We start from the raw sequence: 17,522 nt of genomic DNA, 5'->3' as shown, positions 1-17,522 counted from the left end.
TCCTGGCTCCTGGCCGAGCCCCAGCTGTTGCAGCCATTTGGGAGTGAACCAGTGGATGGAAGACGGATATCTATTTGTCTCTGTCTCTGTCCCTCCTCCTCCCTCCCTCCCTTCCTCCCTCCCTCTTTCCCTTCCTCCCTCCCTTCCTCCCTACCTCCCTCTCTCTCCCTCTCTCCCTCTTTTCCCCTTCCTCCCACTACCCCCGGTAACTCTGCCTTTCAAATAAAAAGAATATAAAATAATTTAAAAAGAGAACTTAGTTCATAACACAAGATCAATAAATATTTGAAGAATATAATCCAGTGAGTAATTGACAGTTCTTACAAAGATTTTCATTGTTGTGCTTATTAACAAGCTTTCAGGAATGTAAGATTTACAGATTACTATTTAACTTAGTATTTAAAGTTTCAAACAAATGTCTAGAGTTATATATAGTTCATTATTTTTTGATATTAGGTACTTGGTTATTATTTTACATAGTACATTCATATTTTTGTTAGTTCTCTTCTTTACCACCAAAATAACTTTATATCCTTTTGATCTAACTGGGAATTCTTAGTGTTTGATTTTGTCTTTGGAATTTGGAAATTTCTATGAATAATAGTTTTGTGGTTTTTTTTTTTGTTTGTTTGTTTGTTTTTTTTTTGTTTTTTTTTTTTTTTTTTTTTTTTTGGGAAGTATCTAATCCAGTGTGAGATTAGGGAAGGCTGCTGCTGGTTTTTGTGTTTTTTTATTGTTGTTATAGTAAAGATTTGTTTTTTTATTTTGAAAGAATCAAAGAGAGAGGGAGAGACAGGGAGGGTTCTTCCATCTGCTGGTTCATTCCTGCAAGGGCCAGTGCTGGGCCAGGCAGAAGGCAGGAGCCAGGAGCTTCTTCTGGGTCTCCCATGTTGGTAGCAGGGGCCCAAACATTTGGGCCATCCTCCGTTGCTTTTCCCAGGCCATTAGCAGGGAGCTGGAGTGGAAATGGAGCAGCTGGGACTTTTGCTGGTGGCCATATGGGATGCCGATATCAGAGGTAGCAGCTGTACCTGTTATGTCACAATGCTGGCCCCCAGAATGCTTTAACAGACTTGACTAAAATACAACTACTATAATAGCCTCTTAAGACTGTTTAGCCTCCATTTTATTCATGATTGGTTTTTGGTTTCTATATTCTGATTTAACGTGAAGAAAGCATCTGTTTCTTGCCTTAAAGATAACTAAGCCTTTTTTAATTTTTGAGGAAAAACAAAATTGAATCCTCATTTAACTATATTCTAAGTATTATCTAGAATCCTCCCCCTTGCAACACACCTTAAGCTATTTGCTTTATCATTCTGTAAATGTGTTTTTGTATGAGCTATAAAATTCAAAATAGCATAATTATAAATTAACCACATAAAGAGTTATACTGTGTACAGTTATGGGCTGTCTGGATTAACTTTGTGCATGAGGTCCTGCTGAGGACCATCTGACTTTATCCTAGACTTCATCACTCGGTATAAAAGCATTTATTTATGGCAATAACAGAAGAACTCACTAGTCGTGAGAAGAGACCTCTCCTTCAGAGATGGGAAAGATAATATGAGCAATGTCAGATCCCTATAGAACACTTCCTTTAGGATTTCCTGATTTGTTACTAATGCCTGCAGTCACAGAGGTCTTTTGTGGGACACTCTCCTGCTTATTTCCCATGATTGGTGTGGAAGGTGTAGATACTTAGGGTAGGTGCAAGCCTATATGTATAATTATGGTGTACATAATTATCCAAATTGATGGGGAGTGTCCTGAAAGTATTAATGCAAAAAAAAAACAAAAAAACTTTTTATTAACCATGTTGGTTGGAGTCAGTATTTTTTCTCTCTTGGATCATTGAGAAACAGTAGAAAGGCTCCCAAGAAATATTTGATGCCTAACTATTCCTCTCTTGATTGATATGACATATGAGCTAGGTTTTTTTAAAGTTTATTCGCATATTATTTGGAAAGCACAGACACAGACAGATGAAGAGAAATCTTCATCCCCTGGTTCACTCTCTAATTGCACACCACAGTCAAGACTGGGCCAGGCCAAAATTAGTAGCCTGGGACCCAGTCTGCGTCTCCCATATGAGGGACAGGGACCCAAGTACTTGGGCTATCACTGCCTACCGCCCAGGGTTTGCATTAGCAGGAAACTGGGTCAGGAACTGAGGAACTGGACTCAGATCAGACAGTCCAGTGTGAGAAATGGGCATCCCAACACCCAACCCCCAACAGCTGCTTTAAAAAATTAATATAAATAGAAAAGGATTCCTCATTTAAGGACTGTACTATTTTTTTCTTGAAAAATTAAGACCGAAAGTGACCTTTATCCCCAGAAAATATTATTTGGAAGATTGAGATATTTACCCTGGGGCTAAGAAGTGGCTGGGTTATTCACAATACTGTGCTAACTACATTTTTAAGTCCTACTCAATGAAAATAACAAGTCAAATATGGAAAGAAAATAAAAGCGCTTTTGAATTAAATTTTACTTAAGAGTTATTTTATCAACAAGCCTTTAAAGCAATCATAACTGAGATTATAAGTAAGCATTATGCTTCAAGTTTTCACGTGAAGACTTTTCTGCTATGAGAATTTTATCTTGCGTATTTTGATTACGGCAGGTGCTTAGGAAGTCTCAGGAACCACAGGAAGAGTGTTAAAGTTCTAGGCAGGTTTTGGGATGTACCTGTTGAATAGTTTGCTTCTGTTACAAAGGATTCAGTGTTCACACTGTGTTCATGGTTATTAAACAGATGTTTATAACATCTGCCTTAAGTGCAGATAGTCATATATTATGTATTGATACAGCTGTTTGATAGCACAATATTGTCCTTTATTTCCTTCAAAAATTAGTATTTGAGAGGCACATAAGTAACTTTTGGAAAATTAAAGTAAGAAACTTTTAAACAAGAAAAGGAGTTAGGAACTAAAGAAAAAGGTATGTTAGGTGATTCTATGCTTTAACTTAAAATTACCACAAAGGTAGTGTTGCAGTGAAGTGAGAATTATTCCTCTAATGTATGGCCTTATGTTTCTCCTTCCCTCCATAGTACTGGTAAGTCCTTATGGCTTAAATGGCACGCTTACAGGCCATGCATACAAGATGTCAGACCCAGCTACCCGCAAGCTGATTGAGGAGTGGCAGTATTTCTACCCGATGGTGCTAAAAAAGAAGGAGGAATTGAAAGAAGAAGAGGAGCTGGGATATGATGATGATTTCCCTGTGGCAGTCGAAGTAATTGTTGGTAAGAGAAAATATTTTGCCTGAAGAACTTCTTTGTCTTTCTCATCTTCCTTAATTTAAAAAGATAATCATTCAGATTCATCAGAGCAATTTCCATAATTTCCCCATGTTTTTAAAAAAAATTCTCTTGACACAGTGGTATATCCTGAGTAGTTTTCTTGCCTGAAGCAACCAATGGTCCCTGTATTCCAAATGCTATTATCATCGTGTTGGAACACATGTTTAAACAGCTATTAACTTGGGAAAGAATGGAATGTATCACTTTTGGCAGTACTTCCCGAGCATCTAATTTTCCTAGTGAGCCTTACCCTGTCTACTGGGATAACAAAGTTGGCAATCTCATGTGAACTCTCTTTCTCAAGCTTAGCTCATCTTGTCCTCTTCCTTACAGGTGGTGTTCGGATGGTCTACCCTTCAGCTTTTGTTTTGATCTCTCAGAATGACATCCCAGTTCCTCAGAGTGTTGGTAGTTCTGGAGGCCATGTTACAGTTGGGCAGCAGGGGCTTGGCAGTGTGAAGGATCCAAGTAACTGTGGCCTGCCTCTGACCCCTCCCACCTCTCCAGAACAGGCTGTCATAGGTGAGTGTGATCCATTCTGGAGAATCATTTAGTCACCCTGTCATAGAATAGGTGAGAAAACATGGACAGATTTTCCAGTAGACGAGATGAGGGTGGTACAGTAACATGAGAATTTTAGGAAACGGAGAAGGAACAGTTTAAACAGTTTATGGACTTCAGAGTTTTAAATGTACCCATCTTAGTCTTTAATCTAATTGAAGGATTCAGCTGTTTCTCCTCAGCTCTGCATGCCTGTTTGTCCCTTTGTAGATTTGTACATATTTACACACAGGGAGGCAGGAGCCAAAATGGTTTGTTTGTTGGTTTGCTGGTTTTTGAAATCAAATAGAGAACACCAAATCAGAGACTGGCTGAAACCTTTTCCAAAATGACCATTGCTAGCTAGTAGCAGGTCTTGGATAATTCTTTCCTTATTATGATAGCAAGTCAGACTGGCACCTAGGAGCCCTCAACGGATACCTGGCCCTGTCCGTAATCTATTTGTGGTGATAATAAATATTAATTATAGCAGTTTGAACAGGCTTCCTTCATGGAAAAATTCAGAAATTGCTTAAATTGGGAGATTTGTACCTTCTTTATTTGTACCTTACCTTTTCTGTTGTTGTAGTTGACCTCATTTTAATTGGAAATCTGGTCACTTAGGAAAGAATAGTCATCGTACTTGAGCTGAAATGAGATTATTTATAGATGTGTAATCTGGATCGTGTTGGCAGAAACCTTAGAGTAAATAACAAGTTGCTGCCAGCCTTCTAACAGACTATCAAGCCTGACACACGTAGATGGTGATAAGACAGTGTTTCAGAGTTTCTAGCATAGTACTTGACACACAGTGGGCATTTAATAAGTGTCTTGTTTAGAGTTAATGAGCATACTGGGAAAAAGCAGAGAGTTTATGATCAAACACACCTAATTTTAAAATCTTTCACAAGGTGAATGACTTGTTTAATTCTCATACTTTTTCTGAACCTCAGTTTCCTTTTTTTGTTAACAGTATGCAAAGTTATTATATATATTAGGTTACAGTGTGCTTGAAAGTGCTCTGTGAACAGTAAAGTGATGTGCAAATGATAGCTTAAAAAATTTAAAGCAGTACTGAAAACTCCAAGTTCAGCACACATTATCTGGAAGGAATTTTCAGCTATTGTGTGGGAGACATAGAAATAGACATTTCTGTTTTTAAGAGTCATATAGTTGCTGAGGTTGTGGAAAAAAGGGTACAACTAACTCCAATATGATAAAGCAGAGAATTTTGATCATCCCTTGTGAAAGGATTTGTCATCAACCTGTTTTATAAAAACCACTTTAAACTGAAAAAATCAACTTCACGGTCTTTTGTAATAATCATGATAGTTTTAATTTTAATATAAAGTCTATAATTATCAATATTTGGAAAAGTTTTAATTTTGCTTTAAGATTTGGATTTTTTAATAGATTTATTTATTTGTGTATTTGAAAAGCAAAATTATGGGGTCAGGGAGGGGGTTGTGCAGAGGAGAGGAGAGCGAGAAATCCATTTCCATCCGTTGGTTCACTTCCCAAATGGCTGCAACAGCGTGGCTGGACCAGACTGAAGCCAGGAACCTGGAACTCCATCTGGGTCTCCCATGTGAGGGGCAGTGGTCCCAGCACTCGGTCCATCTCCTGATGCTTTCCCTGGAGCATTAGCAGGGTGCTGGATCAGAAGTGGAGCAGGCCGGCGCCGTGGCTCAACAGGCTAATCCTCCGCCTTGTGGCGCCGGCACACCGGGTTCTAGTCCCGGTCGGGGCACCGATCCTGTCCCGGGTTGCCCCTCTTCCAGGCCAGCTCTCTGCTGTGGCCAGGGAGTGCAGTGGAGGATGGCCCAAGTGTTTGGGCTTTGCACCCCATGGGAGACCAGGATAAGCTCCTGGCTCCTGCCATCGGAACAGCGCGGTGCGCCGGCCGCAGCGCGCTACCGCGGCGGCCATTGGAGGGTGAACCAACGGCAAAGGAAGACCTTTCTCTCTGTCTCTCTCTCACTGTCCACTCTGCCTGTCTAAAATTAAAAAAAAAAAAAAAAAAAAAAAAAAAAAAAAAAAAAAGAAGTGGAGCAGCAGGAACTTCAACTGATGCTCATGGAATGCTAGGAGGCAGCAGATTAACCCAGTGCACCATAATGCCAGCTCAAGATTGGGATTTTTAAGTTATACTACAGTATTATTAAGTTGTAACCAATTTTTGTCTTTTTTGTTTTGCCTAAGCCATCCTGAATTTGTATTCAACTGAAAATTGAAGTTCTTGTGTAGATATGACCCCTGATCAGTTCAGAATTCTAAATTTCATAAAATTCAGAAGAAGATTTTGCTTGCAGTGGGATTCCATGGGGAATTTATAGATCTTGAAATTCTGTTCCTCATTTAGTGTATGGCGTTTTTGCTAAACTTAAATAAGTGAATCCTTCGATGATGCCTTATTCCCGAAGATAAACCAATAGAACTAAGCAAAAGTTTATCTTTGTAGTTTATATCTTTGTAGAAAAATGGATTTGCTTAAGTTTTCACATTATAGGGTATTGACTTACAGCTTAGGACTCTCAATGCTGCATCAGAGAGAATCTTGGTCAGCTTTGTCGTTTTGCAGTTAAGTAATATTAAACATTACCTTGTTTTTTAAGATATAAGATCAAATGGGTTACTTTGCCTGCTAAAATTGTCAAGAGACTTCTAGGTTAGTAGGGAGCATGGGAGGGCCAAATGGTTTTGATGAAATCACTCTTCCACTTGCCTCTTCTGTTTGATATATGGGAATAATGGGGACAGCAACATTCCACATGCTTTTAAAAGCTTGGAGTTCAAGTCTGACTTGGTTACATGTAAGATACCACATTTTAATTTAGTCATTAAGTGCCACTGAAAAGCTTTAGCCCAACTTTAATTAAAAAAAAAATCTCTGTGGCTTGCTTTCTCGTACTCTACCCCTTTGGTCATAAGTTACTCCTTTTTGCTATTGTGGGCGTATAGTATCTCTAGCTACTTTGTGGAGTGATTTTGGGGGAGATAGTTTTGTTATTCTGTTTGTTTCATCACTTCCCTAGTTTTATATTAGGCATTTGAAAACCATCTGTAAAATTGAAATGAATTCTTTTGCATCATAAGCTAAGTCAGGAAGCTTTTAAAATAAAAGGTAGCAATCATAGGCCTAATTTCTTGTATCCTTTAATTTTTCTCATTTGTAGTATAACAGTGCTTTTCTGAGGAACAAACACATTTTAATTCCTTAGAATATTAAGCATTTGGGTTTTGTTCTTTTTAAAAATAGAAATATGCCCAACCATTCAGCTCATGTAATTATTTTACATTGCATCACTACCAAGGATACTTAGTTTGTGTTAGAAGGTTGCTTCCTTCTTTTTCAGTTAAGCATAACCATTTTTCCTGAGTGCTTAAACTGACTGTTTTAGTCAAGATGTTTTATATTATAGTTCCATTGAAAATAAAACCCGCAATATATTTATTAACTCATAGATGAAAATGAATCAAATTTAATATTGCAAATTATAGTATTTGTCTTACATGAGATATAAGTAGTAAGATATTTATAATCATCAGCAATCATAGTGGATATACTAGAAAAAATTAGAATTGGAGAAACTAAATGGACTTATTAGAAATCAGTGAAGTTTTAATCCTTTGGTATAAAATATCAAGACAGCCTTTCTATGTGTTTTAGTACTAAGCTTTCATAAATGATGTGAAGCATAAGGACAAGCAGATCCACAGTTCTTTCTCCTGCCCAGGGTACTGTGTGCTGTTGTGACACAGCCATTGAGCTACATGAGCATAAAGCTCCCTCTGCTGTTTATTCTGCCCTGAAATTTATTTATTGCATTGGGATTTTAAAAGTTCAAAATAATCTGTGTACATTTGCATCTTTAATATTGGGATGTGTGAACACTTTTTTGTATGTCGTACCCAAGATGTGTGAAATAGGGATGCCTGTGCATGTGTGTGCCCTTATTGATGTGGGAGCATTGTTTGGATTCAGTGCTGTAGGGAGAGTAGATAAAGTGCTGAGGTGGCAGGGGTGGGGAAAGCCACTGTGGCATAAATTTACTCTTAGCTATGGATAGTTTTATTGCTGGAGGAGGGGCAAAACTACATGAATATGAGTGTCAACAACTGAAATGGATGTTTGTGTTAAATAAAATAGATTCTGCACTAGGAGTTCTTTTCAGAAAATTCCAACATTCCATTGTCGTTCTTTCTCAGGTGAGAGTGGAGGTATGCAGGGTGCTGCCAGTCACCTAGGTTCCCAAGACGGGGGGATGATAACTATGCACAGTCCAAAGAGATCGGGGAAGATTCCTCCAAAACTCCACAGTCATATGGTCCACCGAGTCTGGAAGGAATGCATCCTCAACAGAACCCAGTCCAAGTACGTTTTCTGTGTTGTGTCTGGATCCTTGCTTTAGTAACCAATCTGAATGCTGCCTGAAGCTGTCAGTCACACTGCACTGTTACGTGACCAGCCTGAGAGGTCATCAGATTGGTGTTTTCCTTTTTGAACTTAAATAAATAAAAGTCAAACTTGGAAAAATGAAGACCTCTACTTATTAATTTGATTATCTAGGGCAGTTTTTAAGTTCCTAGTCATCTAAAGAATAGCATGGTGTTGATTCAACATTTTTTTAAAAAGATTTATTTATTTATTTGAAAGTCAGAGTTAGACAGAGAGAGGAGAGAGAAAGAGAGAGAGAGAGAGAGAGAGAGAGAGAGACTGACTGACTTCCATCCGTTGGTCCACTCCCCAATTGGCCGCAACGGCCGAAGCTGCACTGATCCGAAGCCAGGAGCTTCTTCCGGGTCTCCCACGTGGGTACAGGGGCCCAAGGACTTGGGCCATCTTCTACTACTTTCCCAGGCCATAGCAGAGAGCTGGATCAGAAGTGGAGAAGCTGGGACTAGAACCAGCACCCATATGGGATGCCAGCACTTCAGGCCAGGGCGTTAACCCACTACACCACAGCGCGAGCCCCTATCCAGTGTTTTTTGGCATGGGCGGCTCAGAGGTTAACCCAGAGTTTCAGGACGTTGTTGGTGGGTAGGATTTTTCTTTTGGATTCCTCTCCGTGAGTGCTTTCCAATCACAAAGGGGAACAACTGTCTGTGCCAGTTACTGTCATTTACTGGCCTTGGGTTTTAGTTGTCAGTATGTAATGAACTGAGGACACGTAGTGGTATGTCTTCGAGCTGCTGTGTTCCCATGTGTTGACGTGGGGGAACTACAGTTCAATTATAGTACAGAACTATTCTCTTCTGCCGCAACCCAGCTTTTCTTCTTTCTCTTCCCATTCCTCTGTTTTTTTTTTTTTTTTGCCTGCCTTCCTTAATATATTTTTGGCAATAAAATGAGAATTGATTCTAAGAAAAAACTGCTAGTGATATTTTAATTGCCTAAATGATAATGACAGACAATAGTCAACAAGTGCTTGTTCATTTGTCAGGTTTATATCAACATAATCAGGGTTTCATGTTTGTTTTAATTTGAATGAGATGTCCACTTTCTTGACTGATGGCAAATAGAGAAATGAGTCCTGATTGTCTAGAACAGAACCAATATGGACATTCTTGTCAATAACTGCTAATAACTCCAGTCACTTAGAAGTCAATTAAATTTTCTCAAGTGACTACTATTCAAAGTTTTATATCCAGACCCAGCTTTTAGCAAATTAATATTAAACATTTAGTGCCCAATGAATTTGGTCTTAGAATAGGTCACTGAAGATATAGCATATGAAATTTAAAATAATTGCTGTGAGAAAGCATGTCACATTCTAAGAATTAAAAGGTACCACTAGTTACTTAAAAATGATTCTTTCCCTATAGAATAATTGGTATCGATATTTTACTTCTATCGGCAATGCCTAATTTCTGAGTTAATTTTTTTTCCTTCCCCTAGCATTTATCATCTTAGCTTATGTCCCCAGCAACCCTGCTCCTCCATGAATTCCAGGAGACCATAGCCCCTCTATCATTAGCACAGAGCAGGGAAATGAGATGCTCAGGAAGGCAGGAGAGGGTGGAGATCAAGAGAATGCCTTAGAGCCAACATTAAAACACTTTGGATTGTCAGCTACCAAAGTCAGCGGTCTAATAAAAATATTGCCCTGCATTCTTATTTTCATGATGTGGTAATAGAGATCTACTTTATGTCACTGGTTAGTATCGATATGTAGGAAGTAATTTTGTGTTTTACCTTTTGGTTCACATTAAAAGTGGTGGAGTACTGCCCTTAAATGAAAGTAAATACTATATTGGTTATAAGAATATTTTAAACAGTCTTTTAGATGGTATATAACTTATAGTTGCTGTGGAAAGGTATTAAAATAAATTATTTCTCCATGATTTTTGTCACTTTATTTATTTATTTATTATTTGGAAGGCAGAGAAAGAAACAAAGATGTAGATTTCCAATAGTGGGTCCACTCCCCGGATTCCTACCATAGCTATGGCTGGGTTGGGTGGAAGCCAGGAAATGGGAATTTAGTCTGGGTCTCCCATGTGGGTATCAGGGACCCAACTACTTGAGCCATCACTGCTGCGTTCCAAGGTGCACATTAGTAGGAAGCTGGAATCAGGAATGGAGGTGAGACTCAAACCCGAGTGCTCTAATATGGGATCTGTGCAGCCTAAGCAGAGTCTTAACTGCTATATGAAATGTTTACCCTTAGGTGACTATTTTTTAAAGCAACAGTAATGGCAGACATTGTTTAATTGTTGTGTTTACCACCGATGTGTATCAAATTTAAATAGAAATATTTTGAATCCTGCTTCTTGTTCGTGGAACAAGTAGCTTTTTTTCCCCTTTGGTTGCTCTAAACTATGTATCAATGGGATATCATTAGTATCTAAAATATAATCAACTCTGGAATATGTTGTTTCATGTATATATAGATATATAAGTGGAATTTTTAACCTTCTTAGGAGGAACCAAATGTCAACTCCAACTCTTGAAGAAGAGCCTGCTAACAGTCCTGCTACTTGGGATTTTGTGGATCCAACCCAAAGAGTTAGCTGTTCTTGTTCCAGGTGGGTGGTATTGAACAAAGCAGAACAGTAGTCAACTGGAGTGACAACGGCACATCTTGTTGGCTCCTCACCTAGGCTCACAGACTTCTCCCTGTCTTTTGTTTTAAATCTTCCTCTTCCTCCAATAGAGAAGAAAAGGACTGTTCTTATATGCAGATGATGGAATTTCATTTTCAGAGTTTATTGGATAGCTGACCCTGTTATCAAACTGATCCCACAGATTTTTCCAGTTAGCTACTTCAAAACTAAAGGTGTTGGTTTGACAAGACATTCAGTCTCGAGCTCTAGAATACATGACTGTATTTAATTCCTCCTAATTTTAAAGTAGAGATACATATTGAAAACAAGTTGTCTTAGGTTAATAGAATTTGAATTAAATAGATCTTCTATAGATTATGTTTTATTTTTGTTGTTAGTATTTTCTGATGACTGAGGAAAATATTTGGCAACACTTGGTAAAAACTGAATTGCTGTAGTCATGATATCCTAGTTGCTCATTCATTTAGATGTCCAGATAGGGCTCCAGATGGTTTTCTGCAGAAAATTTCTACATTACTTGTGGAAATGCCCTAGACTGTTCTTGATGGTAATAGAGAATCTCTTGATTTTCATTAGTATTCCCAAATTTTTTGAATGGATCATAGGTCTTACTCCCAGCTCAGTTGACTGTTAGAGCATATGGTGATGATTTTTTGCTTACTGGACAATTTAGCTCCATTCCTGCAATATATATTTTCAAAAACTTTTAAAAATATTTATTTATTTGAAAGGCAAAGTTAAAGAGAACCATCTGCTTGTTCACTCCCAAGATGGCCACAACTGCTGAAGCTGGGCCAATCCAAAGCCAGGTGTTCTGGGTCTCCCACGTGGGTGCAGGGACCAGGTACTTGGGCCATGCTCTGCTGCATTCCTAGGCACATTAGCAGGGAGCTGGATCAGAAGTAGAGCAGCTGGGACTCAAACTGAAACCCATATGGCATGCCAGTGTCATAGGTGGCTGCTTTACCCACTACACCACAGCACCAACCTCTTTTTAAATTTGATACTACACAATATTTATGAAACATTCAGTTGAGAAAACTATATTTAGAATGTGATCCTTCATTTCTCTAGAGTTTTTATTAGAGTTCTTAATGTATGGCTTGTGTGAATAGGCTTCAGCATGGGGAGCTGGTCCCCTGAGATTATATGCTAACTTCTTTATGTGTGTATAGAACAGTTTTGATATCATCTTCCTGTTCTCGCCTACTCCCTAAATATTCTCTTTTATCAACTTCTGGCTTTGGTAGTTAGCTTCTTGTTGAGCAATGTTATAAATATTGGCCTAATATAATTGATTTTTCAATGAGGATTTTTTTGTTTATTCATTAACGATCCTCCCTCTGGGTGTGTGAGAATCTGTCTGGTCTTAGGATAGATGTGCACTGTTTTACTTTGTAGGCTGTCGTGAATTGTGTGACAGAAGTATCTTCTCATGAATGGTGAGGTATAGTCAGTTGACCACCAAGTTATGGTTCACCTATAGCAAGTACATAGGCTTATAAACTGTAATGTATTTAGCTTTTGCCCTCCTCATATTTTTCCTACCCTTTTCTTTAATCTTGACTTTCTTCACTTTTAGAAATATAGTTAGATAGTAGGAATAACCTATAGTGTTTAGGGTGACTATACTTTATAACAATTCTATCTTTTATAAAGATATATATTAAAGAACTAGAGAAGAGTTTGAGGGCACTCAACACAAAAAATGATAAATTTTTCATAAAGATTTTATTTATTTATTTATTTGAGAGGTAGAGTTACAGGCTGAGAAAAGGAGAGACAGAGAGAAAGGTCTTCCATCCACTGGTTCACTCCCCAAATGGCCACAACGGCTGGAACTGGGCTGTTCTAAAGCCAGGAACCACAAGCTTCTTCCAGTCTCCCATGTGGGTTCAGAGGCCCAAGTGCTTGGGCATTTTCCACTGCTTTCCCAGGCCACAACAGAGAGCTGGATTGGAAGAGGAGCAGCTAGGACGAACTAGCACCCATATTGGATGCTGGCATTGCAGGTGGAGGCTTAGCCCACTACACCACAGTGCCAGCCCCCAAAATGCTAAATTTTTAAGGAGATAGAAAAGCTATTTACCCTTATTTGATAGCTATACATTGTATACATATATCCTATCTTATAAATATGTTTAGTGATATGTTCAAAAATAACCTTTTAATGATATATATCACAATTTTATTAACTTCCTTGAATTATTTTTGGTGTAAATAATAATGTGTAAATTTAAGTGTAAATAAATAATGTCCTTTTTGTCTTCTGAAATTACTGTCCTATTTTCTCATCAAGTTCTTAACCTCTGGGACCAGCACTGTGGTGTAATGGGTAAGGCTGCCACCTGCAGTACCAGCATCCATCATATAGGTGCTGGTGCAAGCCCTGGCTGCTTCACTTCCGATCCAGCTCTCTGCTATGGCCTGGGATAGCAGTAGAAGATGGCCCAGATCCTTGGGCCCCTGTACCCACGTGGAAGACCTGGAAGAAAGTCCTGGCTTTGGACAGGTGCAGCTCCAGCCGTTGCTGCCAATTGGGGATTGAACCAGCGAATGGAAGACCTCTCTCCCTGCCTCTCTTTCTCTCTCTGTGTAACTCTGACTTTCTTTCTTTATTTTATTTTATTTTTTTTTGACAGGCAGAGTGGATGGATAGTGAGAGAGAGAGACAGAGAGAAAGGTCTTCCTTTTTGCCATTGGTTCACCCTCCAATGGCCGCTGCAGCCCACGCATCGCGCTGATCCAAAGCTTGGAGCCAGGTGCTTCTCCTGGTCTCCCATGCGGGTGCAGGGCCCAAGGACTTGGGCCATCCTCCACTGCCTTCCCGGGCCATAGCAGAGAGCTGGCCTGGAAGAGGGGCAACCGGGATAGAATCTGGCGCCCCATCCGGGACTAGAACCCAGTGTGCCGGTGCCGCAAGGTGGAGGATTAGCCTGTTGAGCCATGGCGCCGGCCGTAACTCTGACTTTCAAATAAATGAATAAATCTTTTTTTTAAAAAAAAGTAAATTCTTATACCTCCAAGTTTATATCTCCCAAGTCGTTTACGTATTTGTTTATATTTATTTGAATAGAGAGACAGAGACAGAAGATTTTCTATCAGTTCATTCCTCAAATGCTCACAACAGCTGGGACTGGGTTAGGATGAAGCCAGGAACTAAATCTCAGTCTAGAGCTCCCACGTGGGTGACAGGTAACCAAGTACTTGAGTCACCTGCTGTCTCCAAAGGTGTGTTTGCTAGTATGAACCTGGAATCAGAAGTGAAGTCAAGACTTGAACCCAGGCATCCCAAGATGGCCAAATGACAGATCCGCAAGTCCCTGTGGTTTTTTGTTTGTTTGTTTGTGTTTGTTTTTTAAGATTTATTTATTTATTTGATAGGCAGAGAGAGAATCTTCCATACACTGGTTCACTCTGCAAATGCCCTGAGGGTAGGCCAGGTCAACCCAGGAACCAGAAACTCCATCTGGGTCTCCATACAGGTTGCATGAATCCAAGTCCTTGGGTCATCATCTGCTGCCTCCCCAGCACATGAGCAGGAAGCTGAATCAGAAGTTGGTGTAACTAAGATTTGAACCAGTCATCCCATGTAATGGCTTGACTCCCTCCACCATAACGTCTGCAGCCCTCAAGGCTTTTTTTTTTTTTTTTTTTAAATAGGTATTTGTGTACCAGGTCATCATTCTGTTGACTTTCAGATTTTAGCTCTACACCTGACTTTTCACATATGCTGTAGTCTTATATTTTTGGGGCTATCCTTAAGAAATAGCCTTCATACTGACATGGTTTTTTTTTCCCTGCAAACCAAGTACATTATTGTAGCCCTACTACAATTTTTCTTCTCAGCCTAGAAACCATCATATGTAGATTTTTGCTCGTTGTTTAGATCTAACCTGTCGCTGTATCTTATGTTGACTTCCCCTGAAATACCTATTCTCGTCCAGCTTCCCTCTTTTTCCTACCATGTGTTTTTTGCAGTGTTTGGGCCTTGCTCTGGTTTCTTCCTGCTGTCTACTCCCAACAAGTTCTTTCCTGCTCAGTACTCAGCCACATTTCTGCTGTAACCATTTGGCTATATAGCTGTGTCATTAAATATCAGTGAAACATCTGACTTGGTTGGTAGGATTATCCACTTTGCAGAAAGTCTTTACTTTGAAGAGTCTACCAGATTAAATTGGTCTCTGAGCAAATCCAAATCAGAAAGTTTTATATAAAAGATTTCTGGAGTCTGGATTTTAAAATAAGCACCCTTAGAAGATATGATTGGGAAATTTTCCAAGGAAACATTCACATGTTTCTGTGGTGCTGTGCCTTTGGGGCTTAAAGCACACCTTTAGCCATATTATCTATAGCATTGTGCTTTGACAACTTTCTTGAATGTCGAAGTTTTGTTTTATTATTTCAGAATAGTGAAGACTTTAGCAGGAGTGTTTTCAGATGATCTGCAGCAGGATTACCAGACCCATTAGGGAGTGGTCCACTTCTCACACTATTCAGTGGCCTCATGGAGTAGAGCGGCCATCCTGCTGTCCCAATAAACCATCCCATTATGCCATACAAATCCCTTTTATTGCCCGCTAGGGCACCATTTAGTGCAATGTGGTAGTAATTTAATGCCTAGTGGCCTCAGAGAGTTACTGCTACGCTGCAGGAGAGCTTCCATTTTTCCCTGGGAATGATTTATCCATTGGGAGACACTGGCTGACCTGCTGTATAACTTGGTTGCACAGATTAAACCTTGGCATCATCTAGTGGGCCCTTACTGAGCCATTTCTCACACCTGTGCTTGCCAAGAAGTATGTTAGCATCTGAGCAGACTTGGTGCTCCTGCTTAGAGGGTCCAGGTGCGTGTGTGTGTGTGTGATGTTAGCTCACAGCCTGTTTCCTTTTCTCTTGGTTTAATGTGTATCTGTAAGATCCAAAGCTGTCTTTTGTTCTTCCCTGGATATAGTGACAAGCAAGGTTTCTAGTACATTTATGTTATTAAATGTTCTTAGGCTTGACCCTCATCATCATAGGGGAGAGTTACATACATAGTTATTTTATTTCCAGTTTACAATAAGCCATTATAAACCATTCTATATTTGAGTTAGTAAAGTATTATAAAATAGAAATTGGAAACTTTGTTTTTCCTGAAAGGTGATCTCATGATTCTGCTCTCATGGTTTGAAGATGCATTATGAATGCCTTAACTGAGGCCCTCACCAAATTTAAAGATGTGAGGTTTTTTTGTTTTTTTGTTTTTTTTCCCCCAAATTTGTAATTTTGTAGGGGTTAGAAATGCATTCATTCATGTTTCTTGCTAAGTCCATGTCTCACCTCTTCCACCTTGTCTTTGATCCTTTACTTTCCACCAGCGTGGATTGTGGTTTTTAGTCCACGCTTTTCGCTGTGGAGTATATCTGAGAGGCCCCTTTTTGTGATGTTATGGCGATGCTATCTAGTCGTATTCATATTTGTTTCTTGGTTTTAACTCTCATTTCAGGCATAAACTTTTAAAACGTGCAACAGGACCCACTCGACCTCCCACAATATCTCAACCAGGGTTCAATGTAGGACCATCATCATCTTCGTCTTTAGCACCTCCTGCTTCTTCTAAGCACAAAACAACAGAAAGACAGGAAAAAGGAGACAAGTTGCAAAAGAGACCCTTGATACCATTTCACCATAGGCCCTCCGTGGCTGAAGAGTTATGCATGGAGCAAGATACAGCAGGACAGAAGCTAGGGTTGGCAGGGATAGACTCCTCCTTAGAGGTATCCAGCAGTAGGAAGTATGATAAGCAAATGGCCGTGCCTTCCAGAAATACAAGCAAGCAAATGAATCTGAATCCTATGGATTCACCTCATTCCCCTATTTCCCCGCTGCCGCCAACACTCAGCCCTCAGCCACGAGGTCAGGAAACGGAGAGTTTGGACCCTCCATCTGTTCCTGTGAACCCAGCCCTCTATGGAAATGGACTAGAACTCCAGCAGTTGTCTTCTCTGGATGACAGAACTGTCCTCGTAGGCCAAAGACTGCCTCTGATGGCAGAGGTCAGCGAGACAGCCTTATATTGTGGGATTAGGCCCTCGAACCCAGAGTCATCAGATAAGTGGTGGCAAAGTTTTCGTCTCCCATCCAGTGATGATGCTGAGTTCAGGCCTCCAGAGCTCCAGGGTGAGAGATGTGATGCCAAAATGGAGGTGAACTCAGAGAGTACTGCATTGCAAAGGTAAGGCAACTGCCTGCCACACCTGCCTGTTCTCATCGCAAGGCTCAGACTCCTAGGAGTGGGCCTCTCCTCCTGCTCTTGCTTTCCACACCTTCAGACCCAGAATGAAAACAGCTGTCTTCCTCATTCCAGATTCCACATGTAGAAATCAGATGCCTTGTTTGTGATGAGGTTTAACATACTTGTCATTATTTAAACACTCTGGCATATAAAGGTCTCATTGTGCTGTTTTGATATGCTTAAAGAATACAGCTTTGGGAAACTTTCCACTTTGCTGTCAGTGACTCGCTTGTATGCCAACACCATGAGGAAGGCTATGTGAGCATTCGGGTGGTATGTTGTGAGTCTAGTAATAACAGCTTAATATTTATACTGCCTTTGAGCCAC

The 17,522-nt window shown here is 39.8% G+C and overlaps 1 protein-coding gene across 3 annotated transcripts in view; it reads left to right on the top strand.

Moving 5' to 3' along the window:
* MED13L (mediator complex subunit 13L) overlaps positions 1–17,522 on the top strand; it is a 330,012-nt gene that overhangs the window by 261,033 nt on the left and 51,457 nt on the right. For all 3 annotated transcript variants that reach the window (XM_062182537.1, XM_062182536.1, XM_062182538.1), the window contains 5 exons: positions 3,059–3,253; positions 3,644–3,832; positions 8,060–8,225; positions 10,775–10,879; positions 16,407–17,135. In XM_062182537.1, the coding sequence (XP_062038521.1) occupies positions 3,059–3,253; positions 3,644–3,832; positions 8,060–8,225; positions 10,775–10,879; positions 16,407–17,135 (1,384 nt within the window). The remainder of the gene's footprint in view (positions 1–3,058; positions 3,254–3,643; positions 3,833–8,059; positions 8,226–10,774; positions 10,880–16,406; positions 17,136–17,522) is intronic.

Source organism: Lepus europaeus, chromosome 23 (assembly GCF_033115175.1).
Source record: "Lepus europaeus isolate LE1 chromosome 23, mLepTim1.pri, whole genome shotgun sequence".
Classification (NCBI taxonomy): domain Eukaryota; kingdom Metazoa; phylum Chordata; class Mammalia; order Lagomorpha; family Leporidae; genus Lepus; species Lepus europaeus.
The sequence above is the reverse complement of the archived record's forward strand: the minus strand, read 5'-3'. Positions and strand labels throughout refer to the sequence as shown.